The sequence below is a fragment of the Brassica napus genome, chromosome C3, assembly GCF_020379485.1.
Source record: "Brassica napus cultivar Da-Ae chromosome C3, Da-Ae, whole genome shotgun sequence".
NCBI lineage: Eukaryota > Viridiplantae > Streptophyta > Magnoliopsida > Brassicales > Brassicaceae > Brassica > Brassica napus.
The window spans coordinates 8,248,791-8,274,813 of NC_063446.1; the positions used below are offsets into that span (position 1 = coordinate 8,248,791).

Consider the following 26,023-nt stretch of genomic DNA (forward strand, 5'->3'; position numbering starts at 1 on the left):
ATAAACAATTCTACTAATTTCAGAATAAAAGTAATAAACTAAGAATTCAATATTTGTTCCACTCGGCCATAGAAAGTTCAAATTTACTAAGAATTCTTTTCAATGTATTATTCTATTTTTATTTTAAATTGAATAATTAAAAATAGAATTAAATTTTCCTTGAATTTAGTTAAAAATAAAACGTAGAATACAAAAAAAATTGATGAATATAATTATTCTATTTTGGAGCTAGAAATGAAATAAAATTAGAGAAAATTGCTTTAGCTGTTGAGGCTAAGAAAGGAATTGATAAATGGAGTGATGGCCTAAGATGGAGCAAACTAGGCCTGGAGAGTTTTGGAATACAGATGGGCCAATAGTGGCCTGTTTCATACGTCAATCTTCACAATGCTCAACAAGAGAATTTGCCACTACAGAAGAGAAATAGAAGCCTAAGGGCAGGATTATCTGGGGGAGGGGAAGGGGTTTTTAAGGGGGATCTCACTTACACGAGGCGGTTCACGATTGGTTGGTTTTTTTTTTTTTATTCAGACAAAAAAAAAAATAAAAAAAAAATTAAAAAACCCATTTGGGTTTCAGCGTTAATCATGGTCTAAGATTATGATTATTGGGGGGTTCTTAGAGTTGAGTTCTTAGCGGAATATAAGAACCCGTCTCTTAACTTTTAACTAAAAAAGTTAAGAACCGGCTCTTAAAACTCTTATTTAAGAACCGGTTCTTAGTTTTTTTAGTTAAAAATCAAGAGACGGATTCTTATATTCCGCTAAGAACCGCACCCTAAGAACCCTCCAATAATTATGCTCTAACCACACTTGAAATCAACAAATCAAGCACACAAGCTAAATTACATTTTTTTTGTAGAAAACCAGAACATCATATAAGAACAAACAACTTCTCTTCTCTTTTTAGTTCGAGAAATTTTCATGTTTACCACTTTGTTGATACAATTATTCATGTTTACCACCACTAAAGAGAGATTTTCAAAAATACATTTTTCATTAAGTGACAAAAAAACTTTTATACTCTTGTTCTCTCTCTATATAATAAATAATTATTTTAAGTAAATAAAAATAAAATAAAACAATATTTTTTTATGTTTTCAAATTATAATTTTTCAAATTCGAATTTTTTATAAGTTTTTTTCCAAAATTTCTTTTGAAAATAAAAAAAATATTTTTATTTTAAATTTATTTATATATATATATATATATATATATTAGAATCCTAAATTTCACATTTCAAAAACTCTATCTCACCATTCAACTCTAAACTCTAATATAGATTGGTTAACCTTGTGGTTATAAATGTCTTTTACCTTTCACTAAAAATGAAGATAAAAATAGTTAGTGTAAATATGAAAAGTGGTAGTACTATAAATGTGGTATTTTTGGCAATTTCTCTCTTAGTTCTCACAATTTTGTCTTTAATTCCTCAGTTTTAACTTTTAAGCAAAATGCACTGAGTATCACGTGTAGACAAGTTCGATCCATAGTTTTTAACCACTAGCCATAATCACGTCCAAGTGGTCCAAACTTATTTCGGATTAAGACATCTCTCTTCTTTATGTTTTTCTGTCTTCTTTGTGTCTGTAGATGATGATGTTCACTGGTGGCCAGTTACATATAATCTAAAAGAAAGGAAAGCAACTTATACAAAAAAGAAGAAGCAAATGGGACAATGTTAACCGGGCCTCGTGGTCTGGTGGTAAAGGAACCTCGGCTGAGGTGCCCGCCATCACGACTTCGAGCCCCGGGCACAGCGGATTTAACATCTCTTCCGTTGGAGCGCTGGACCCCCTACGGGGATAGTTGAGAATGTGGCTGCCCAGATACCAGAGTTACCAAAAAAAAAAATGTTATAACAAAAAGTAGGAGATCGAACCTAAACGGTATTCCATAAACCCTAGCTAGCTAATAGACTGCTTACCACAATGAGCACAAGAGTGTGAATATACAATGCTCACTGTGTGATGATCTTTCACAGTCTAAACGAACGAAAGCTACGCAAGAATCAACAAGAAGATACACAATCGATTTCAGAAATCAGCTAAAAACCCTAAGATTAACAAAGCTACTCTCGATCCCCGATCAAATCAGCATAATCTAAACATAAATCAATCAAACGTCGAGTCCTTTGATGAATACGTAGCCCTGCCGCTTCTCTTCGCCTAAGCGCTGGCTCTTCTTCTTCCTCTTCTTTGAGGAAGTGAGAGCGGGAAATCAAGTGAATCTCGTCGCTGAGTTTGTCGTGTAGATCCTCAACAACAACTGCTTAAATCTCTTGTGAATACTATTAGTGAAATATTAGAATATTCTCTTGTATATTTTTGAATATACCTAGTATTCTGTTGTAAAAATCTCGTAGATCACGTCTCTATAAGGCGGAATTTTACCAACTTTCCATTTATCTCCCTCTCTCTCAGAGTTCTTCCCACAAACCCTAGAACGGCGATGTCTTTGTTTTGTCCAGTTTCAGTGGCCACTCTTCCTTTCCGTCCGGCTAGATCTCCGACCGCGAGTCTCCAAACTGGTGCCCAGAGAGTGACTTTTGGTCGTAGCCATCAGTTCAGCCGCCTCATTTCATTCTCGAGCACTTGGGCGCTTACACCCTCCTCGAATCTGCTTAGCCTCCTCGAATCTGAGATCGAAAGCTCCGTTATTAACGAAGACGCTCCTGACAATGACGAGGTAAGTTCTATACTTCTTTATCTGCCATATTCCCTATCTCTCTCTCTCATGTGTTTTGAAATCTACAGTTGCCAGAATGGTTTCCTTTCCAAATGATTGACCGTCCAACTGAACGAGTTCTGCATCTGACTAGGAAGTTTGGGGATGAAACCATTCTTGTCCTAATTGACCGACCAAAGGTTAAATCATCTAGTATTTGGGATCCCCATGGGTGTCTATGTGTCGAAAGATGATGATGGTCTCCGTCTCAAGTTTGGAGTCAAAGCTTTCGCCGATGAGATTGTCATTGACAGTGTAGCTGTCCAACAACGCCGAGAATCTAAGTGGTCCTACCAAGGACCTGACATTGAGTATGTTTTGATTCAACGAGGCTTCTTATATATATATATATATATATAAATATATTTATGAGATTGCATATTGTTATATGACTGAGTTTTGGGGTTTTTATGCAGTGACTTGGATGAGAATTTGCACAAGGCTTTCAACAAGTTTTTGGAGATCAGAGGGATCAATCCCACCATCACTGACTTTTTGGCAGATTATTTGGCCAACAAAGACAAGAGAGAGCATCTTCGATGGCTCAAGGATGTCAAGTCTTTTGTTGACATCTGAAAACTCTCAAATAAGAGTGAAACTTGTAAGTGAGTTTGATGTTTTATGAACTTGTTATCACCATTATCAATAGTTGTTGATTTTGGTCATTATTATTCAGACTTTTATGTAATATATCCGAAGTATCAAACCATTTCATTTGGCATCATTTACGACCACCTACCTACCGTTCATGTATCAGTTTGATTTTGCTTATTATTCATAGTTTTAAGTAAGATCTCCGAAGCACCAAAATATATCTTGGGGGTAGGGTAGAGATAATACCGGCGTATTATTATTGAACAGAACATTAGTTATGTATTTTGAAAATTAAAAGTAGTAAAAATGTACTTATCTTTTTTTTTAGTAGATTTTTTCGTTGGACTGCTTCACAAGTTCTAAAATGTGATTCAACACTTGTCTCCTCTAAAGTATCATTACCATCAATTCCCTCGTCTGTTTCACTATCAGATAAATCAACTACATCGGTGGATTTGCCAGCATCACCTTCAAACAACAAAAACATCTTATCAACTCCTCCTACGAGAAGAAATACCATCTCTGTTTCCCCCTGATATACTAGAGTCTTTAACCGGTGTGGTAACACAAGGCGAACAACCTACATGACACAAAAAGAAACCCATAAACACAAAGATGATTTAACCGATCTATGATTCAGTTTCTACATTCTAAATCCAACCTCACCTGAGACTTGATGATTCCCTACACAAACGATCCAGTGAAAATAAATACGGAGAATGAATATTGTCATATGAAGAGATCACATTGGATATGTGATGGACGAACTGAGCTGCATCACCAAAAAGAGGAGACACTGACTCCTATGGATGACTGGATTAGAGTGAGACGTTTCAGCTCGGATCTCTTCGGAGAATCCATGGCTTCGATTAAGATGAAGCTGAGCTTGAATAACACGGGAAAGTGAGGAGAAAAGGCTAATCAAAGCTTGAATGAGGAACGTTGAACAAAGACTCTATCTGCACTTTAGAATTATATATGGGAGATCAGATCGACTCTAGAGGATGCTTGGAGAGGAAACGGTCAGTTTGAGTTGGACACGTTCTACTAAAGGCGAGTATATATGAACGAACGGAGGGGCGGGATCAGATACAGGTCAACGAGTCAAGTGGCCTGGTTATCACGTTATTACTTCAAAGTCGAGGCAAGTAGTTCATTGCTGGTTGCCATCCTCCGGGTTTGTCACTGTCTCACCTCTCAGCCGTGTATGTAACATTACTATACGGAAGATTTCATATACAAACTCAAGCCATTCTAAGTGTACTTATTAAATGACAGGCCATCTTCTTGAAAGAAATGAAGATTATTGCTAACTGTGCAGTCCTTGTGTTCTTTTTAACTTACTGATCCACCCTTGCTTTCTTTCTTTCATTTATGTACAAAGAACGTTAACGTTACACATAAATAGACACATGTTCTGGATCGATGATGATACATTACATATTGGCTACAACGGACGGGATCTCAGTTTCTCCTTCAGATCCTTCCTTGGTCGTCTGCAAAAAAATTTTTAAGCACAAGCTCAATCCGGTTAACAAACCAAACAATGCAATTGTTATTCGGTTTAACTAAAACCGGGATTGCTCTATTTTGATTACTTTGTGGTATGCAAGTAAGTACCGTACCTGAGGAGAATCCTTGGACTTGGTGGTTTCAGAGAGATACAGAGCCAAAGCTCCTTTCCCACGGAGAATCTTGGCTCCAGAGCCTCTACGCCCTTCTCTAATCACATGTGTTTGTAAGTAATACAATAAGAGGCAAGTACTTACCTCGTACATAGAATCCATGAGGATGCTTTCTAAAAGAGCTCTTAAACCACGAGCTCCTGTGTTTTTCGTTATTGCTTTTCTAGCTATTAGCCGCAGGGCAGTTTCCGTGAAATGCAGCTTGACCTGAAGACAAGAGTAGAATAAAGATTCGGCTCAAGATTTTGAACAGAGAGAGGAGAGAGAAGTAGTTACACTGTTCATCTGATACATCTTCTTGTATTGCTTTCCAAGTGCGTTCTTGGGCTCCGTTAGCACCTGTAATCCAATGATTTTGAGTATTGCAATGATGTTTATGTCAAAATCAATTTTGACCTGCATAAGTTGGTTCTCTGTTAGAGCAGACAAGCTGACGAGAACTGGGAATCTTCCAACAAACTCAGGTATTAAACCATAAGCAATCAGGTCACTGCTTTCCACCTGCCACCCGCCCTCATGTTAGCACGCACAGGAGCACCAAACCCTATTGAAGAATCATGGCGCCTGTAAAAGAAAACACAATCAGTTTACTTACATAAAGGTAATGTTTGGGGGATTTGCTCATTAGTCATACCTCTCTGAGATGGTCTTTTCGATGTCTACGAAAGCACCACCACATATGAAGAGTATATCTTTTGTGTCTATCTGCACACATTTTGACAGAGTAAGAAACAGAGGAGGCACCTTAATCAACTCTAACACTCCAATCATCATGCAAAAGAACATTAGAGTAGAGCACAAGTAACAAACCTGGATGTTGTCGCCTCTAGGGTGCTTTCTAGCGCCCTTCTCAGGTACGTTAACGATCTATTCCCAAATAAAAAGAGAGAGTTAGAAATTATGTATCAACCACAAAAAGAATTATTGGGATCTTACTTAAACTGTAGACTTACAGTTCCTTCAAGCATTTTAAGCAATGCTTGTTGAACACCTTCTCCTGATACATCTCTGCTGATGTTTAGGCTTTCTGCCTGGCAACCCAAAAATGTCCAAAGAACATTATTTATCTAAGAAGCAGATACAACAATATTCAAGTTTCACAAATTATTTGTATCGCTAGCCTTCTTTGTTATCTTGTCGACTTCGTCGATGTAAACAATCCCCTGTAGAGAGAGAGAGATGAAAACCACTCATCACAAATAATATAAAGAAATTGATTACAGTGGAACCAAACCTAAAACACCTAAGAGTCCAGCATCAGCTGTTGTTTTCATAAAAAGATGAAACTTTCTAATTACAATCAAACTAGAAAGTAGAAACTAATCTCTGAATAGGCAAAGTTGACACTAGCACCATTCAAAGCCTAAAGCATCACAGACATGTTAAGCCACAAACGATCATCCACGAGCAAATTATATTAGTGATGAGCCTAATTTCATGAACTAATCATCAAGTAACAACACCAACATCATATTCACCTTTTTAGCTCTCTCCTGACCAATCACGAACTTGTCCAAACCATTACAAAAATCTCCTTTGGTGTCGGAAAATTAGACCCAACAATCCTCTTTCGAATCCGACCCTGTTCCGTTACCAACACCAGTACTGGTTCCACCACCGCCACGACCAAGATCATCACTCAACGGTAACGGAAACTCCATCGCCGGTGGGTCTCCTTGAGAGCACAAAAGAGCAGAATTTACACCGTTCACCTCTCTCCTCCCACAGGCCTGAGAGAAGCGATCTTGTTACGGTGGAAAAATGAGTGGCGGTTGAAGATGAAGTGACGAAAGTGAGAGAGTGTAAGAGAAGCGGTTTCTCTCGTGGTGTTTGACCTCAGAGCTGCGGCCATGGCGGTTTCTGAGGAAGAAAATCAACTGGAGGGAAAAGGTAATTAGCAATTGATTTTTGGAGATGGGGTTTCGAGAAACGAAGGAAAGACTGAAACTTGAGCAGACGGAAAGGATGAAGGGTGAGAATAATATCTATTTCAAAAAGTCGTCGTCTTTAGTGAGGGATCTTATGCAATAATTGGTTAGAGCGTCGAACCGGGTCAGTCTATACGGGTTAAGCTGCGGATTGAGTTTATTAGTTTACAGATTCTAATGGTTAATCTACTCCGCTGCAGATTGAGTTTTATTACAGATTGTAATGGTTAATTTTGATATGTTGCAGATCGATCGAATTTGGTATCAATCATTGCATTATGCTAAAGTCTACTAGGTTCGGGATGTAAAGGCAATGTTGTTACTCTTCAGACGTATATTCACTGACAAAGTTTTGTCCCCCAAAAAATAATCACATCCAAGTTCAAGAAGAACCATGGGAGCAAATGTGACAATGCTTTCTCAGTATCATTCTCAAACATGAAGAGAGCATCTGCAACAGCGTTCGTTGGGAACCCCCCCCCATTTCCCTTAACGCCGTGAACCCATTTGCAAACTCTTGAAACTGAAGAGAGTGTATATCTCCAAAACACAACGGTTGATCTCTAAATACATGAATAGAGTGTGATAAATGGAAATAAGATAAATGCAGCTTGGTGGGATTATCACCATAGTTTGCAACAGCGATGTTGACAACTTCTCGGCTGAGCCCAGCATATTTCATCACTACAGGATCCACACCCTGTATTGGAAACCCAACCTCATTAATGATATGATAGAGCTTCAACAAATCTAAGGATCAGACTACATTGTAATGCAAAATCTAATCTTGAACCCAATTCCCACAAAACAAAACAAAACATGTTTTATTAAATTACGTTCACACTTGTTCTTTAAAAACTCATACTAACAACAACCTTGGGCCTGATCAAAAGAAACTTCCATAGAGCAAACCTGAGGATCATACTAAGTGTAAAGCAAATCTAATCTTGAACCCAATTCCCATTAAGTAGTACACAAAACAAAACATGTTCGTATTAACAACCTCGGGACTAACATGTTTTGTAATGTAAGATCATACTACAGTGTAATGTAAGATCTAATATTGACCCAGTTCCCATTTAGTAATACACGAAACAAAACATGTTCTGCTAAAGTACGTTCATAGATGATGATGATGATCCACACTTATTCTTCCATACTAACAACCTCGGCCTAACTCTAAGAAGCTTCCATAGAACAAGTTAAGATGAGCCTTACCATTGAAGGTGTCGGTGGTTGAGGAAAGTTAGACGGGGGAGGAGGTTATCCTTCTCAGCCTCCGCAAGCACCTTCCTTTCTAAACAGAAATCAAACTGAAAGCTGCTCCGAGTAATATCTCCAACTCGAGGCAATAACGGAGGCTGATAACATCACAATTCACAACACAGACTTAAAATCTTCTATCCCAAAGTTGTAAAAAATGAGAATTTTCAAATCAGAATCTATAAAAGTTAGTAAATTTTCTCACCGGAGGAGTGATCCGATGCTCAGGCTTAAGAGTCACCTTGATTCCTAATCCAGCTAACCCATACAAAAAACGAGCATCAGCTACATATCTTATAAAGCAATTCAAGATCAGATCAGACCAGAGACTTACATGAAGATGAAGAAGGAGATGAGTTATGTTGAAACGACGGAGTTCTCTCCGGCGGAGGGAAAAACGGTTGGTCGCCGATCTTTGGGTATTCCGGAGGTCCGTTGTACATAGGGTGGGGCGATGCTGGTGAAGGAGGTCCTAGTATGTCACATTTATTTTAAAAAAATTACATATAATCATTTATCATTTATTAAAAAAAAGATAATTCTCTCAAATATTTTTTTTTTGTTTTTTTCATAAAAAAGCTTTCAATAAGCAAAACGACCAAAATAATTTTTCAATTTTTTTTAATATTTATTTTTTATTCTTTTTAAAAAATTTGAAACTCTCCTCAAAATTCTACTTAAGTCTAAACTAATTAACTTTAAAGTAAAAAAATATTTTTATCCTTTAACAAAAAAAATGTTGGTCATTTTTCTCATTGAGATATATTTTGTAATTTATCTTAAAAAATCTATATACTAATTATTGTAATAGTTATTGATAATCTATATACTTAATTTCAGATTTATCGATTTAGTATGTCATTTTTATTTAAAGAAATTACATATAATCATGTTAAAAATAATTAGTAGATAAATAACAAATAAAATTTAGAAGAACCAAATATGTATAGTATAATCAAATAACTATTATCTAAGAAAATCAAAATATAATTATTTCCATAAAAGAAATATCCAAAAAAATATTTTCAATGTATTATATATTTGCTACACTGTAATTCGATTTTTATTTATTAAATATTAAAAAACAAATTATTCATTTTTACCATATTTTTGAAAATATAATTATGTTAATTATGTCAATATAAAATGTAATTATTCATTGTCTAGATTTTTGTAAATTAGATTATCCAAAAACAAATATTATGTGTGTTTTGGTAATAATAATTTATATTTTATTATTTCCATAATAAATATTTTACCATTAATAAGAATTTTATTTTATTATTTTGAAAACCAAAAACCATAAACTAGAAATTAAAATCTAAAATCATCATTCATGTTTTTTCAAAAACTAAAATCTATTGTAAAAAAAAATCTAAAACTAAAATTTAAAATTTAAAATCCAAAAACTAAAAATTAAAATCCAAAATTTATAAACCAAATAAACAACCATCACCCATATTTCAACAATTGCGCTGGAAGATTCCACCAGCATCTCTTACAAAAACCAACGAATTGTTTTTTTCTCCAAGGTACTGCTTGTTTATTAGGAAAGTAAAATTTAGTACAAAAAAAAGAAAATAATTCTTTTCATTCTCGTATCCGTGAAATAGTAACAAGGTTTTAGTATGTTTCTTGGTCTATAATAGATTAGATATAAAAAGTATCAAATAACACGAAAGCTTTCGAGAAGATGTATCAACTGAAAACGACTTCGTTTTGTAGACTTCCGGATCTTATTATATCAATTCGTTATAAAAGACAATTCATTTACCACAATATATTTCTTGACAATTTTCTTTTAAAAATGATTTCTGAAGATACAACTGCACAATTAAATTTTGAAAATATAAGTTCCATATGCAAAATAAGATTGATAGTATGATCTTATTTACATTTAAAGTTTGATGACATAAAAAAAATATAAACATGAATATTATTATAATAAAATTTTGGAATTTCAGTTAGTACTACTATTCTATTATTCTATTGATCTACGGTGAAAAAATCAGAAAACTATAAATGCAAAGAAGAATAGAGCATCACCAGCGTCAGCGCATATTCATACAATCTTCTTACCATGTACTGATCATGATAATATTTTTATACGGACCATGTACTCATGATAATATAAAGATGTATCTCATGTGAAAATCGTCTGTTTGCCAAGTCGAATAACTAATAGTAGAAAATTGGGGGAATCTTGATCATAAAAGTTTTATCTCATGATATATAGGGATAAAGGTGGTTACCTTTTGAGCTACCATGAAATCTAGTTACAATTTGTCTTTTTCTTCCCCAAAATGATTGGAAAAGAATATATCTGTTGTACCCTAAACAATAAGGATTGAATGGGACCACAATTAAATTATGGCAGGAAAAAATTAATAGTTTCATATCTGTCTACATTTTTTTTTAAAGTAGTGATGGTTTCAATAATCTCTTAAGTAATAAAAACATATATATATATATATATATATATATATATATATATAACTTCGCAGATCCATGAAACTACTAAATCCCCAACTAAAATTTTTTTGATCGATTTTAGCAAAAATTATCACATAATTTCAATAGTCATTTAACTTTAGACACAGTAGTGCTTCCGTAAATAATTGATGCGCTTTATTGTCTGTTGTTTTCAGATTAGCAAGTTATCAGTGACATAATTAAAAGAACTCTAATTAAAAACCAAAATACTGCCAGGATTAAAAAAACTGATTCAGGTAGTGATATGATAACTGAGAAAATAAAATAGAAAATCTAAATCTCACATAGTAGCAGATGTCATACTATGATTCGTCCTTATTAAAGCATCCATAATCATTACCTTTTCGTGCTTCCGTCACCGCCGCATTCTTCAGGTCAGCACCGCCGGAACCCTTTTCGCCGGCTTCACGTTTACCACCACCGTCGGATCCTTCGTTCACCACCGTCTCATTCGTCTCAAGCTTTGACTGAATGTATTTTTTATAAACATCGTCCACAAAGCCTCCTTCACTCTTCTCTAACATCCTTTTCCAATCACTCGCGGTGATCGCAAAACCTAAATCCTTGGCTTTCTTTTCACAAATCTTAATAGCTTCTGGCAGATTTCCCTTACGCTTTTCTTTGCGAGATTTGGTGTAGATTGTCCCCAGCTCTGCTTTGGTTCTCGTCTCCAATTCCTATCTTCTTCCTTGTCGCATCGAACTCGCGTAGGTCCTCGCTTGTAAGAGATCAAACGAGCAGAAGCTGGACCAAAGACACTGACAGAAGAAGCCATGGTAGACATTTTCTCAGAAAGAAAGAACAGAGATGATTTTTTTCTTGGAGAAATAACCCGGTGAACAAACGCTATGGGGGTGGGGGAGAAGGAAGTTAAGAGGAGGTTGTTACTTTATTCCTTTTTTTTGTTGTTTACCGAAAGAAAGAGAGAGAGAGAGAGAGAGAGTCTGCGTGGAAACAATTACTTTTTTTTTTTTTTTTTTAGCTAAAAAAAAGACTATTAATACAGTTCTATTTTTTGGACCTTTTCATATGATCATATCTAACATTTTGAAATAAACCTTGAGAAATTGGGGCACATGTACATAATAAAAAAAAGAAATAAAGTGTATAACCATAGCAACAATTAGGTTAGAGTATTCTGTGTATTTTATGTAATATTACTTGTTTTACCTTTTGAACAATCTCAATTTTCATCTTTCTTTTGTCTTTTTTTCATTTTTTTTTCCTTTGTCTTTTTTTTTCTTCTCTCCTTCCAAATTTTATTGATGTATATTTTTTGGATCAAATATAATTCAACCAAATAATTATGTTAGTAAATATATACATATTTTTTTTACACATGGCATAACTAAAAAATTTTGAAACATATTTTTAAACAATATCTGACAAAAATTATACTATTCTATTCATTGGTTATTATCATCAAAGTGATGGAGGCAAAAATCTGCATTAGATTTTTTGAAACAGATTTTTAAAATAGATTATTATCATCAAAGTGATGTTTGATGCTTCACACTCGAAAGCAAAAAATAAAGGCTTATTTCAATCCTATACTAGATTGACGTGCACAGATATTTTTCTAGTTTATAAATATATTTGATTTTATTAAAAATAATTTTAATATATAATTTTCATTTTAGTGTTATATATTGTGTAAATCCATACTATTATTTTTTATATTAATTTTATACTTTATAATTAATTTTTATTACTTACTAATATATTTTTAAATTAGATATAATAAAATAACAATATGAAATAATTAAATAAAGATTTTTTTTTTTCAAAATATGTTTTTTTAATTTATACATTTTGCATATAATACATTTTAAATTTTATTTATTTATATTATTGCAAAAATATGTTTAAGATAATTTATATTTACACGTTGTCTTTAAGAAAATATACTTTACATATATCATATTAGTATTTTACAGAAATTATAAATATAAATAAATAAATTTATACATGATATGTAAATATGTTTAAGATAATTTATATTTGCACGTTGTCTTTAGAAAATATACTTTACATATATCATTTTAGTATTTTACAGAATTTAATTAAATAAATAAATAAATATATCATTTCAGTGACATATAATAAATTTATATATGATATGATTTGTTATAAGTGTTTGCCCCCGGTAAAATTTGATCCCGGATCCGTCACTGAACATATATAAGCTTGTTTACATCTATAAATTTATTATATATGTACTACCTCATATTTTTGTCAACAAGGACAATCTAAGTTAAATGTTTATTTGCTATCTTTTTACTAATAAATATATCAAAATATCAGTTATCATCAATTATTTTCTTCTAATTATTTAAATTACCTTTATGTAAAATAAATATTAATTTTGTGGCCACAACACTGTTTGAACTAATTTTTTTTTGTTATTAGTTAAGGATAAAAAAGTAACATTTTCATTCTTTTAAAAAGCAATGGAAAAAATACCCATGCATAGCATGGATGGAATATACTATAGTCTTCCTATATTACAGGAGAGTATCACTGGGACTTACGCAACAACAGACTCGGAATATGAGGGGCATATTCTTTCATATTTATCTCCCTCCCTAGAGTTAAAACTCTAGATCTCTGTTTTAGTGTTCTCCAACAAACCCTAGAACGGTGATGTCTTTGTTTTGTGGAGTTTCAGTGGCCACTCTTCCTTTCGGTGCGGCTAGATCTCCGCCGGCGAGTCTCCAAACTGGTGCCCATAGAGTGACTTTTGGTCGTAGCCATCGGTTCAGCCGCCTGATTTCATTCTCGGCGTTAAGTGCTATCACCCCCACCTCGAATCTGCTTAGCCTCCTCGAATCTGAGATCGAAAGCTCTGTTGTTAACGAAGACGCTCCCGACAATGAAGAGGTAAGTTCTATATACCTTTTATCTGCCTTGTTCCCTATCTCTCTCTCATGTGTTTTGAATATTGAATCTTGAACAGTTGCCGGAATGGTTTACTTTCCAAATTATTGATCTTCCATCTGAACGAGTTGTGCGACTGATTAGGAAGTTTGATGATGAAACCATTATTGTCTATATTGACCCTTCTGCGCATCTGTTTGATGAACAACCAAAGCTTCCTCAAGATGATGAAGAACTACTAGCTGGGATTCCCATGGTTGTCGATGTGTCGAAAGATGATGATGGTCTCTGTCTCGAGTTTGGAGTCAACGCTTTCGCCGCTGAGATTGTCATTGACAGTTTAGTTGTCCAACAACCCCATGAACCTAAGTATCCTTACCAAGGACCTGACTTTGAGTATGTTTTGATTCACAGGCGCTTCTTATATATATATACATATATATATATATATTTATTTATTTATGAAATTGAAAATTGTTATGTGACTGAGTTTTGGGGTTTTATGCAGTGACTTGGATGAGAATTTGCAGAGGGCTTTCCACAAGTTTTTGGAGATCAGAGGGATCAATCTCACCCTCACTAACTTTTTGGCAGATTATATGGTCAACAAAGACAAGAGATCGCATCTTCAATGGCTCAAGGATGTCAAGTCTTTTGTTTTGACATCTGAAAACTCTCAATAAGAGTGAAACTTCTAGGTGAGTTTTATGAACTTGTTATCACCATTATCAATAATTGTAAGGAGTTGCTACATTTGATTTAATTTGGTAGTTATTATTCAGAACTTATGTTATATCCGAAGCATCAAACCATTGCATTTGGCATCATACGACCTACCGTTCATGTATCAGTTTGATTTTGCTTATTCTTCAAAGTTTAAGTAAGATCCGAAGCACCAAATATATCTTGAGGGTAGGGACCGTAGGCTAGGGTTGAGATATTTCCGACTTATATATTATAACTAGGTGATTCTCTACCGGTATAAATAGTTAATATATTATAATTAATTGATAATGTTTATTTTTGCTTTTAAATCAGTTTATAATTTTTTTTGATCAACAATCAGTTTATAATTTACATATATAATTTATATTAATTATATATATATATATATTATTTTAATTAGACATATGATTTTGGATATGTTAAATCTAGTTGATTTGGTTGTTTTTTGAGTCAACAATCGATTTTTTTATCACTTGTTATATTGGATTGTATCTATTTCTTAGAATTTAACTATAATATTTTATTCTAAATATATTTAATTTTGATTAAATTTTTATTTGCATTTAGATTGGTTATTTTCTTAGATATGTAAATTATTTTAGTAAGGTTATGTATAAAGTAATATATATTATGCTTAGAATTAAATAAAAATAAACAGAAGTGTTTGATTCATAAATGAATATAACATTAATATTCTGAAGTCTAATGCATATGTATAATATATGTAATAATTATTATCTAATATTTATTTTTATTTATTAATATGTTTTGAGTCATCCTATAATTTATATGTATAAAAATAAATAGATTTATATTATAAAATTATATTTTCTTATTTTAGTTAGATCTTTGATTTTGGATATTAGTTGGATTAGTCAAGTCATTCATGTTGCGAGTAAATTGAGTTACGTATATTCTTTCAAATTCAAACTCATGTATACTTATTTTTGATTATAATTAAGTCAAATCAAATTAGTTTTGTTTCTCGTTTACATGTGCATGTATTTTCATAATATTTATTAAAATTATATGTTGATTTTAAAAATTATTAAAAAATAAAGAGATGATCAATAGGAAATTACATACATATGTATAACTAATAAAGTTTTGTAAGCTCATGAACGAATATTGATATTTACAATAATTAAAATATTGTATAACTTCTAAATAATTGTATGCCTTAGATTTATTGAAAAATAAACTAAAATTATTTTAAATAATCTTAAAATGAGAAATCATATTTGCTTGGGTATTTTGATTATGATTATATTAAGTTCCACGAAAACATAAAATAAAAAAAAACTAAGTATTAAGAAAATATATTTTTTAATAATGATAAAATAATATATATATATATATATATATATACCTCATTAAAAATATATGCTATTTAAAAAAAATATGTAATTATTTGATTAAAATATGCTTATCATAAAAAATATTTTTTAGGTTCCATTTTTAATATCTCTTAAAAATAAGCAAGTTGCAGAGAGTTGAGGTTATATTTGAACTAACCAAGTTTTTTTTTCTTTTGAGAAAGAAACTAACCAAGTTCAGTGGTTACTGAATCCGTATCCCAAGGATTAAAACTATACACACATTTGCATGTTTTATATTTAAACCTCAGGATGCAGCAGTTCTTTGCTGCGTGTTGCTCTATTCTTTGCTGTAATTTTATATGGCAGTGAGTAGGTTTGTTGTTGTTTACGGTGAGAATATGTAGAGCTAGTGACCGTAATATAACTGTGTATGTCCATCCATTCAGGTACCTAAACATATGAAGATATTGTTTTTAGATTCCGACTTAGTTGGAGTGTGGGACACATAAAACGTATTAGAGAGAAAAACATGAAGTCTAAGGACTAGGTACAACAGCCGGATTCGCATTGACATTGGTACCATGGTATTTTGATAGCAATCTAGAAATGAAGCCATAATACTCCATCTTTGCAAACTCTATACATTCAACCCACAACCTACCTGCATAGATATTATGTCCACATTTTTGTTGTTTCTAAGTCGAAACCCGTTACATCATATGGAGTGCAAACAACTATCTCTTCTCATCTTAGTTGATCACGTGTAGACAAGTTGGACCCCTAGTCTTTAACCACGAGCCATCATCACGTCCAAGCTTATGTCAGATGAAGACATCTCTCTCCTGTATCTTCTCTCTTGTGTAGATGATGATGTTCACTAGTAGCCACCTGGTGAAGATGTAGCATAGCGACCAAGCTTATGGAGAATATAGCAGCGTTTCCAAGCACGCCTCCCACATGGTTGAATCCAAATGCCCTTTTGGCAAACCCGAAAGCCGATGCGAAGGCGTTGATCACAAAGTTGGGTGTATTTCCATCGCAAGGAGCAGAGTTTTCTCCGGTTGGGTTTGGAGAGGAGTTGTAAAGTTGATCAGGCGAAACGAAACGAGTGTGGCTTTTAATGCTGGCAACAAACGCAAGAGCTTGGTCTAGGACACGGTAGCTCTTGCCGTGGTGTTGAGCCAATCTCATAGCTAGTAATATCCTGCTCTGCTCCAGCCGTGCAACCGCAAGATCTCTCTCTGTTCGCTGCTGTGTATGTATAGTCTGCAAAGCAAAGAGAAAAATAAAGTTTGTACAGATTCTCTTTCAGATTTAATGCTCAGGTGAAATGGATTCTACACTTTCACTTGTGTATCTTAGCTAACAACTTTAGCATTAGTCTTAAAAGAAGTCTCGACAATACGCAGCGTTTCAAGAAATCAGCTAAAACTCACTCTATTCCGCTCAATGCAAAGATAATCTAATCTAATAGAAACTGACTCACGTGGAAAAACTCGAGCTGGTCTTCGAGGTGCTCAAGCGCGGTGCGGATCGCGTACAGGCTCTTCGCCTCTTGAATCGCTGCGTCGTCGAATCCTTTGATGAAGACGTAACCCTGCCGCTTCTTCTCTTCGCCTAAGCCATAGCTCTTCTTCTTCTTATTCTCCGATCTGTTAGCTGGTTTTTTGAGGAAGTGAGAGCGGGAAATCAAGTGAATCTCGTCGCTGAGCTTGTCGTGCAGATCCCAGATTTTCTCGAGAACCGCTTCGATTTCTTCAATCTCCATTTCATTCATTACCCAAAAGAGGAATGCTTTTCTTTTCTTCTTTGGGGAAATGCTTCCACTTTTAATTGTGGATTCGGATTAGCGCCCCGGTGATTTTGATTTCGAAAATGGGTCTGAGCCCCACCCGACCCGGGAACTCTAAACGGTACTTCTGCCACGGACTACTCACGTGTCTAATTCAGGCTTTCAGTTTGGTTTTTATTTTATTTTATTTTAAGGTATACTAGATTTTTATCCGCGTTTCGCGTTTCGAAAACGCGAGTTTGTTTTCGAAACTAAATATATATTTTAAATGAATTTATATATAAGATAATATATATGTTTTTTTATATTTATCCGAAACCACGAACCGAACCCTACCACACTATAAAACAAAAACGAAACCAAATTATACTGAATTTCATATATATTTAATTTCAAAACAATTCAAAGTACTCGATATTAAAATTAAAACCCCAAATTATTTAATATTTTTTATCTACAAAATCTGCAATGATCCGAAAAACCATAATGTAACCAAAATTGAATTAGACCCTTATTTTTTTCATATTAGTTGGTTCCTACCTTTGCTACTGAATCTAACCAAAAACCAAAATAATCTAACTAAAACCAAACCAAACTTTTTAAATTGTACATTTCTCGAACCATAATACCAAAAACCAAAATACCTGATCTTTTTTATTCAAAATAAAATAATACAGATTTAAATAGAATATCAAATAATTGAAATATTTTAGATATTTTAGTAAAAATATGCAATTTTTTTTTAATTTTTACCATCAATATAAAACAATCCTATTAATACTACACGGTTGACTTGTGTAACACCTAGTGCTAAATCGTTACGGTATTTGAATCCGAGATACATATGTAATGTTGAGTGCGTTCTTTTACTCTTTGGCCTTGTCCATTTCTATATCTGCATACAGATGATCTATCTTAGATGTTTTATCCGGATGAAAATATTTTTCGCTTTTATATTTCATATATGTATCTAGATGAATCATCTGAATGCAACTATTTCCGTTGATTTTTTTAACTTGTATTTGTTTCCAGATGGAATTGTTAATAATGACTAAAATAGACTTTTTTAACATTTTTGGTGGAAAATAGCGTTTTTACAATTTTGGCAGAAAATTGTGTTTTGTCGGGTTTGGTCGAAAAAAACATTTTTATGGTTTTGATGGAAAAATATTTTTTGCGGTTTTAGCGGAAAAGTTCGCTTTAAAGAGTTTGGCCGAAAGTGCCATAAAAGAGGTGGAAGCTAGAGCTACAGGAGGCAAAATAGAAAGCGGCGATAGTGTAACCTCCATGGCAAATGAGGCGGTTGCTCGAAACAAAAAAATAGGTAAAGAAGATGACAAGAAGATTCGTCTCCGCGACATTGTCGCCGAGATTGATGTGAAGGTAACGAGAGACAGGTCAGTGACGAGTGAAGACGCGGAAGCAGTGGTTCAGGCTGAGCTCAATCATTCTCCCTATAACCATGTTATTCCAGGAGGCGTCGCTGAGTCTGTGGCTGCAGCTTATAAATTAAATCGTAGTCCCTCTATGTGATATTAATTACTTTGCAATGTATATAAAAACATTCCAAAGTATATAAAAACATATAACATATTACGGTCTTATGACGTTTGTTGGCCTCACATATTACGGTCTTATGACGTTTGTTGGCCTCTCTTTAGTTGCACAAAATGAATTATATATTATAAGAACGAGCGTATAGATTTCAAAAGTATATAAATAAATAAATAAAAATATCTGGGACAATAGAATTCAAGCATATATACAATTCAAAATCTGCCAGAGTAGAGATATTTGCAATTCTGAATCTGAGAGATGTAAGTGCATTTCATTTACTATGAAATGGTTATACCTTATATGATGACTGATGGCAGTAGGCTTGCGGTTTTTAACCGAACCGAACTTGCGGAACCAAACCGAAATTTTGATTAGTTCGGTAATGGTAATGAGTTTGATTTAGTTAGGCAAGTTTATTAAAAAAATCGGGTTTTGGTTCAGTAGTCGGTTAGTTCGGGTTTCAACATTTTTTGTTAACCAATTTCAAACTGAACAAGTCAAAATTATGAACCAAATTAACCGAACAAACCACACAAACTGAAATTATCTAAATTTAACAAAACTTAACTAAATGGTTAACCGAATATCATCAAAACCAAAAACTTTGATTAGTTTCGGTAAAAAATTTAAAACCGAACTATCCGGATACCGGATCCAACGAAATTTTTCTTAGGTTTAATTCAGCGAAATTTTGATCGAACCAAACTATCAGAATTCCGAATTACCCGAACCGAACCCGCATGCCTAGATGAAAGTACCATTATTGTCTCCAAGTTTATTTACGTTGGCACCGTGCAGACTTACAATCATGATCCACCGGAGAGAGTTTGAGACAAGCTAGTGAGAAGGTGGACTTACCGCATGGTGATGGTACGTTGTTAAACAAGAGAGGAAGCGATTCAATAGTTAAGCTATATGTAGACTAAACTATCGTGGTGGATATTTGTCAAGATGAATATGATTTTATTTTGCTCAACTTCAACTCATCATTAACTAATTAATTTACAACGAATAATCCAACCAACAAAAACAGAACAAAAGCATGATGTCCAAAACCTAATTCTCTCTTCTTCTTTTTTTCATTTTCCTAAAAATCTCACGTCACAAGAAAAGAACACAAACACTAGGAAACAAAACCATTGTTGTGGATGGATTCATCAAGTTCAGTGAATGAAATAAGTCAACGCCAAAGCCAGCATCATTAGAACATACGCTATCCCCTGATCTATCGATGTTCCTGCCGCAACCCGAAATCAAAAAACAAATATCAACAATCATCTTCTTCGTAAAACAACTCCATAAATCCAGATTGGAAATCGTAGATTCATTTAAGTATATCGTACCGTCGCTGGTTGGTGCGGGAGCTGGGGAAGATGATTGCGCATGAGCAATCGGCAAGAGAATCACCGAGATGATGACGAAGACGGCAAGAATCTCCAACGGAAACTTCAAGGACGCCATTCCTTCTGTTAATCTCCGGTGACTGGGTGAGGGAATCTCTTTTCCTCAACAAAGATAAGTAAAATGCCGATTGGTGAAAGAACAAGAGAAGCTATAAGATTCGATTATATAGTAAAAGGCCATGCCTCGAGGAACGTGGGGCCCAAACGCCTCGGGACCACACCTATCTCACAGATCATGTCTGTCTCGAACTCTCATCACTCTGTATGTTGTCTTTTTAATTGGTTTCAGTTTTAAAATTAGAGGTTTAACGAGAAAACGGTTAATAATGTTCTGTTTCTAAGCTGTGTGTGAGAAGGATCAAATTAAAATTAAATTTTTATTACAGCCTGTTTCTCTCTAACTTTCCTGGTGCTTTGTAATAAGCCGGTTTATAGCTTGTAATAACCCAGTTTAGGACTTAACCGAATTAAACATCTCTTCAGCATGATGATTAGTCCAAATCAACCTTCCATTTACATAAAAAGCGAATTCAGTCTCTAATTAGTAATTACATTAGATTAATCTCTGGTTCTCATCTCAAACCGGTTTAAAATTTACAAGAAAACCAAAACCTTAAGAGCTAGCTTCCGCGTTATTATACCACCATAACGAACATGCTCACCAAAACTCATGGAGATGGAGGAGCAGCGAAGAATAGATCTTCTCTGTTGTTATAGATCTCGAACAGCTGCTTCGAGTAATGTCTTGCTAAAGCACTACAAATCTCAACCGCGTTAAACTCGAAACTCCGCAACTCCTCAACCGATTTCTTCAAATCACCCTCGGGATCTCCATCCGTCAGAAACTGCCCTATGCGAGTGCCCCTAATCATCACCATTCAAGAAACATTAGCCAATAATACGGTTTGTTAAGTTATTTTGTGGGTTTCTTTGTTTTATATTACCTGTCGGCGTCAGCCATGCTGAAACCGCGACCGTTAGCGACGTGACTTGATCGTGTTGCCTTCTCGCCTTCGGTTTGAAACCTGTACAGAACGCAAACCGCTCTCATACAAAGCTCGGGGTCTTTCCCGAACGCTGCCAGCATCTCTCCCTCGAGGTTCCATTTATGTTCCCCGGGTTTCTTGTCCCTCCTCAGTCTTGCGATGACGTCAGCGTATCCGGTTTCTCCATCAGATCCCTCCTCCTCCGGTACGGCACCTTCAGCTCCCTCCTCGCTTGCAGTCTCATCATCAACTATAAACCCATTCAAACTATCGCTCTCGCTCTCCTGCTCTGACTCTTCTTCCGTATCATCATCATCGTGAGCATTACCAGTTGTCGGGATTCCCACAAGTCTCTCTGTTGGATTACATTCACTTGAAGTAGAGATCTCTTTCTGTTTTCTCAGCCTTGACGACACTCGACGCTGCTTCCTCATCCCTCCAGAAACATTCTCTCCTGTGCTCTGTGGTGGTGGTTTCAGGTTCTTGAGTGTTGCAATGGGTATGTTATCATCATCATCATCGTTCTCTGAATCACTCGTAATAACCCGTTTCCTCTTACGACAAATGTTTGTGTCAACCTCACAAGCTCCCACATCTTCATCTTCACATTCCTCCTCACGATCATTTCCCTCCTCCGTTTCACTATCAGATAAATCAACTACATGGGTGGATTTGCAACCATCACCTTCAAACACCAACATCATATTAACCCGTCTACGAGAAGACACATCATCTCTGTTTCTCCCTGACATACTACAGTCTTTAACCGGTGTGGTAACACAAGGCGAACAACCTACACGAAACAAGAACAAAACAATAAACACAAAGAAGATTTGCAACCAATAAATGTTTATGTCTCTACATTCATTATCCTCACCTGAAACCTGATGATTAACTAACCCTTCCCTACACAAAGACTCGATCTTTTTCTTTCCTACATCAGCTAACTCCAACCCTACCTTCACATCCTCATCTAACTCCAATTCTCCGACCCTAAACGCACCGAGTTCATCTAGCTTCCTAACCGCCTCCGCGAGTTTCTCAAACTTGATCTTCCATTCCTCGGCCTTGTTCTCAGCAACCTGTTTCTCAACCTCCAACGCTTTGTTCACCATCATCTGCTCAACTAACGAATCTTCATCAGACTCTTTCAGTTTCCTCATCTCTTCTTCCAACACTAACTTCTCCGACTCCAATTCCTTAAACCTCATCTGCACCCTTTTCTTCTGACCCAAGACAGATTCCTCTTCGTAAACCCTAGAATCTTAAAAAAAAAACCTAGAATCAAACGAGTCTCTGTAATAATAAAACAAACATAGAGGATCAGAGATCTTATACGTACCTGAGTTTTGTTTAGAAGAAGAAGCGAAAGAAACACTTTCTGGTTTCTTTTGTGGAAGTGAACTGTAACGGACATCAAAACCCTAGTGAACTCAAGGGGAGTATACGACGCGTGTTTAGATCTGCCACGTGTTGACGTTTGTGATTCTTAGTGGGCTTGCTTTCGGCCCCATAAGAAGGATAAGCTAATCTGTGTTGTACGAACTACATGCCGTTTTCCTAGTAACATAATGTCACGCAGTTCTCCTCTCTAAACTAAGAATTCATTCTATTCATTTGCCACAGTAAGTAATGTCACCAATAGTTGCGATATTACTAGGTCATATTATTCAATTAACACATCAATTTTCGTGTCCTGCTGTTGTCTGCTACATTAAGAATCGTTTAAATGGCCTCTCACCTATGGCATAAGAGGGGTAAGTCAATTTACTTTTGGCCCATTTTCTTGTCTGCTGGCATTGGATTCATGGTGGATTATGGAACGGAAACCTCTGGAGCGTACAGAGTGTTTTAAATGGAAACAAGACAAGAAAATTATTTTATAGGTCCACAATCTTAAGATGAAGGAGCAGACATTCTTTTATGAGATTGTGCTCTTTGAATTCACTTTTCTCGCTATTGTCTCAAGTTCAACCAAAAATTAATGCTTTTTTACCCGTTGGTTAATTTCAGGAGAGCATTTGTATAATCTGTCAACTCTAATGATTACATTTCCAAAAAAAATACTTCTTTTTGTGATTTAAGGAATGCATGGACATTTGGATATTCATTGGGCTACATATTATTTTTGTGGATATTAATTTTTTTTTTTTTTTTTTTGAAAATACTTCATTCATATATTATAAAGAAACTGGATTCGGTTCAAATCATGTCCAAGTGTTTGGTGCTAATGTGTAGGAACCGAAAAGTAATGAACCCACCTAGATCCGACTTTGCATTTTTTGCCTAAACGAAAATAATACGGAGCAAGTAATAATAAGTGTAGCTTTGAAAACTTCTAGAAAGAGGTGAGAGAGTCTTTTCTCTCTAGCTTTTCTCCCCACCGCCAGCCCAACCTCGACAAAGCCTCACTGTCTTCCGTTACGGTGGCCGACGGAGGGTCTCTACCCGTTGGTCGCCACCCCGTTTCGTCACCATCCTAGCCTATACCCTCTCAAGCTTCGTCTTCTCCACTTCCTCCTTGCTTCATCTCCTCTGTTTATCGTCGGGTTGCGACCGGACCAAGCGATTCAAACCGGCGGTGGTGGGAGTCCTCAGCCTCCTTGGAGAGATGGCGAGGTCGTGGTGAGCCGGATCTGAGCTGGAGGCGTCGTATAGCGGGTAGATCTAGGGTTTGACTTTGAGTAGATTTGGGTCAGATCTCTCTAGGAGGGTTCGCCGGAGTGGCTTTGCGTCGCTGCCTTCGCCGTTCTGGTCAGTTGCTGCCTCCACCGTCTTCCCTTGTCTCCTCTTGCGACCGCTTTGGTAAGAACTTCCCCCTCTTGTTCCAAGTTGAAAAGGCGATATCGAGGCTTATCGTCGGGGACTTCTTCTCGGAAATGGTTTCTCGACAACCACCTGGTGTTTTGTTGAGTTTATTCTCTCTGTTCGCCTGCTATTAGGAGATCTTGCTCCTCTGTTCCTCAAGCTTCAGAAGGAAGTTGGCCACTGTCCTCTGCCTCTCTTGGTGTTCTGATGCCGGAATCCTTTGTGCTCTGCTCGTGTGGTGGGACCAGAGTCCAGCCGATTAAACCTCTGCTTCTGCCTGCAAGTATCCCACCTTTACTTCATCTACTGGTTTCTTTACACCAGCTAGGATTCTCAGAGCAAGGCGTGGCAGCTTCTTGAGATAGCAATATCTGGATTGGACTTCACTGCTTGCGATGGCCGGACCAGGACTTGCCGACCCTGCTTCGCCTATCCTTCTGTTGAAGCTCCTTCGAGATGGTTCGTGGTCCCTCGGTCTGTTCTCCGGTTGCGATTCTCTATTGATCTGAGCGATTTTGATGCAGGTTCCGGCTTCAAGATCTTCACTTTGGTCTACTATTAGCTAAAAGGTTGTCTTTGAATCTGTTTAATTAGCTAAGCTTTATTCACATCCTCATGGTTGTGTTCGAACCTTATTAGTCTTAGTGAGTCTTTTTTACCTTTTTTTGTGGCTCGCTAAGGCTCCACTGCTTTGTCTTGTCGACTTAGCTTCTTAGATTCATTAGGATTAGATTCGTCGAAGCCTATTGTATCTCATTGCTTCGTTATTAAGTTAATGAAATTCACATACCTAACAAAAAAAAAAAAAGAAGATCCGACTTTGCTTTCATGTAGTAATTTTAAGCTTATTGTTGGGTTTTTTTTCCGTAGTGGTGGCTTGAGTATAACTTTGTATTCTCTCAGTTCCAATGGTTCTCTCTAAAGTGTTCTTCTGGTGTGAATTCAGTAATAGTGTCCCTGACTTTTTCAGAATTCTGAAAAAAAAATTGTTCTCCGATTTATTCGAGTTTCTGTTATCTATTTGTTCCCAAACTAAGTTAAGATTTTTTTTTATTTGGTTCTAGTATAACTAATATAAGTAAACACTTTTCAAATGTATATCTTGTTTAAATCGTTCTAGTAGTTGCAAATTTGAAAAGATGCACGCACCACATCACAAAAAGTGCATAATCATAACCACTCATTATGGTTTTAGTAGAAGATGGAGACATGACAGACATTCACTTGTGGGCTCTTCAAATCTAATTTGCAATCAAATGTATCATGGGTCCCCACGAATTTGGGGAAGCCATTTCTTCTCCATATCTAGCCGAAATTATTATTTCGCCCAAATTATTTAGTAAATAAAACACTTTTAGGATTCATGATCAGTACTGATTTAACAAATCATCATTTGATGGATGAAAGAGTATATCATTTCTTGCTCTTTGATTCGAGGTCACACAAAATGGTACGTAGCCTTTATGAACCAAATTTTATGGACTGTCTCTCAAGACACTAAAGTGACTACAATATTAAACACTGGTAACAAAGAAGTGGCGGTCTAGCATTAAGAGGAAGAGCTTAGGACAACGTAAACTTATCAGTATTAGGTTCGAATCCTGTTATATGAACTAAGTTGCTATTGTTTGAATAGACGAAGTTAGTTGAGTCTCGACAAGTGAACAAAAAAAAGAAGTTGGGTCTCGACCCGTATATCTCGAAGTTAAAAAGAAGGTTAAACACTTTGTAAAATATAATAGAATATGATATATTATTGTGTTGTATTTGATAAGAGAATACAATCCCCTATATATTATTTGTGAAACATTACAACTTCTTTTTGTAGCCACATGTCATCACTAGGATGATTCTTAGAATTACTAG

General features: G+C 35.3%; 4 protein-coding genes and 3 pseudogenes across 5 annotated transcripts; 2 read left to right on the plus strand and 5 right to left on the minus strand.

The window, feature by feature from the left end:
* Positions 1-1,533: 1,533 nt before the first annotated feature.
* Positions 1,534-3,452, plus strand: LOC106443357 (annotated as a pseudogene).
* A 1,208-nt stretch (positions 3,453-4,660) lies between these two features.
* On the minus strand, positions 4,661-6,666 carry LOC106441681 (annotated as a pseudogene).
* Positions 6,667-7,422: 756 nt separating this feature from the next.
* LOC106443356 lies at positions 7,423-8,966 on the minus strand (annotated as a pseudogene).
* A 3,726-nt stretch (positions 8,967-12,692) lies between these two features.
* Positions 12,693-14,352, plus strand: LOC106441680 (uncharacterized protein At2g39795, mitochondrial-like). Its single transcript, XM_022697440.2, has 3 exons — positions 12,693-13,569; positions 13,646-13,962; positions 14,075-14,352. Exons 1-3 carry the CDS (start codon positions 13,333-13,335, stop codon positions 14,247-14,249), a joined length of 729 nt encoding a protein of 242 aa, XP_022553161.2. The 5' UTR covers positions 12,693-13,332; the 3' UTR covers positions 14,250-14,352.
* Positions 14,353-16,100: 1,748 nt separating this feature from the next.
* Positions 16,101-17,453, minus strand: LOC106437512 (plastid division protein PDV1-like). Its single transcript, XM_013878405.3, has 2 exons — positions 17,098-17,453; positions 16,101-16,877 (listed from the first exon to the last, which is right to left on the minus strand). The coding sequence occupies exons 1-2, from the start codon at positions 17,386-17,388 to the stop codon at positions 16,428-16,430; spliced, it is 741 nt and encodes a 246-aa protein (XP_013733859.1). The 5' UTR covers positions 17,389-17,453; the 3' UTR covers positions 16,101-16,427.
* Positions 17,454-19,906: 2,453 nt separating this feature from the next.
* LOC106443354 (arabinogalactan protein 22) lies at positions 19,907-20,738 on the minus strand. The gene is made up of 2 exons (XM_013884918.3): positions 20,304-20,738; positions 19,907-20,197 (listed from the first exon to the last, which is right to left on the minus strand). Exons 1-2 carry the CDS (start codon positions 20,419-20,421, stop codon positions 20,124-20,126), a joined length of 192 nt encoding a protein of 63 aa, XP_013740372.1. The 5' UTR covers positions 20,422-20,738; the 3' UTR covers positions 19,907-20,123.
* A 90-nt stretch (positions 20,739-20,828) lies between these two features.
* On the minus strand, positions 20,829-22,806 carry LOC106437511. 2 transcript variants are annotated; one of them, XM_022698913.2, is made up of 4 exons: positions 22,692-22,806; positions 22,227-22,606; positions 21,308-22,142; positions 20,829-21,227 (listed from the first exon to the last, which is right to left on the minus strand). In XM_022698913.2, the coding sequence occupies exons 2-4, from the start codon at positions 22,558-22,560 to the stop codon at positions 21,032-21,034; spliced, it is 1,365 nt and encodes a 454-aa protein (XP_022554634.2). In that variant the 5' UTR covers positions 22,561-22,606; positions 22,692-22,806; the 3' UTR covers positions 20,829-21,031. The 2 variants fall into 2 exon arrangements, with proteins under 2 accessions (XP_022554634.2, XP_013733858.2); XM_013878404.3 differs by having other exon boundaries at positions 22,227-22,613; positions 22,692-22,786.
* Between the last annotated feature and the right edge of the window lie 3,217 nt (positions 22,807-26,023).

Coding starts and splice junctions, on each gene's coding strand:
- LOC106441680 (XM_022697440.2), top strand. CDS start 13,333: ATGTCTTTGTTTTGTGGAGTTTCAGTGGCCACTCTTCCTTTCGGTGCG. Junction 13,570..13,645: donor ACGCTCCCGACAATGAAGAG/GTAAGTTCTATA, acceptor AATCTTGAACAG/TTGCCGGAATGGTTTACTTT. Junction 13,963..14,074: donor TACCAAGGACCTGACTTTGA/GTATGTTTTGAT, acceptor GGTTTTATGCAG/TGACTTGGATGAGAATTTGC.
- LOC106437512 (XM_013878405.3), bottom strand. CDS start 17,388: ATGAATGAAATGGAGATTGAAGAAATCGAAGCGGTTCTCGAGAAAATC. Junction 16,878..17,097: donor ACCAGCTCGAGTTTTTCCAC/GTGAGTCAGTTT, acceptor TTTGCTTTGCAG/ACTATACATACACAGCAGCG.
- LOC106443354 (XM_013884918.3), bottom strand. CDS start 20,421: ATGGCGTCCTTGAAGTTTCCGTTGGAGATTCTTGCCGTCTTCGTCATC. Junction 20,198..20,303: donor TCCCGCACCAACCAGCGACG/GTACGATATACT, acceptor GGGTTGCGGCAG/GAACATCGATAGATCAGGGG.
- LOC106437511 (XM_022698913.2), bottom strand. CDS start 22,560: ATGAGGTTTAAGGAATTGGAGTCGGAGAAGTTAGTGTTGGAAGAAGAG. Junction 22,143..22,226: donor AGTTAATCATCAGGTTTCAG/GTGAGGATAATG, acceptor TGTTTCGTGTAG/GTTGTTCGCCTTGTGTTACC. Junction 21,228..21,307: donor AGCATGGCTGACGCCGACAG/GTAATATAAAAC, acceptor GGTGATGATTAG/GGGCACTCGCATAGGGCAGT.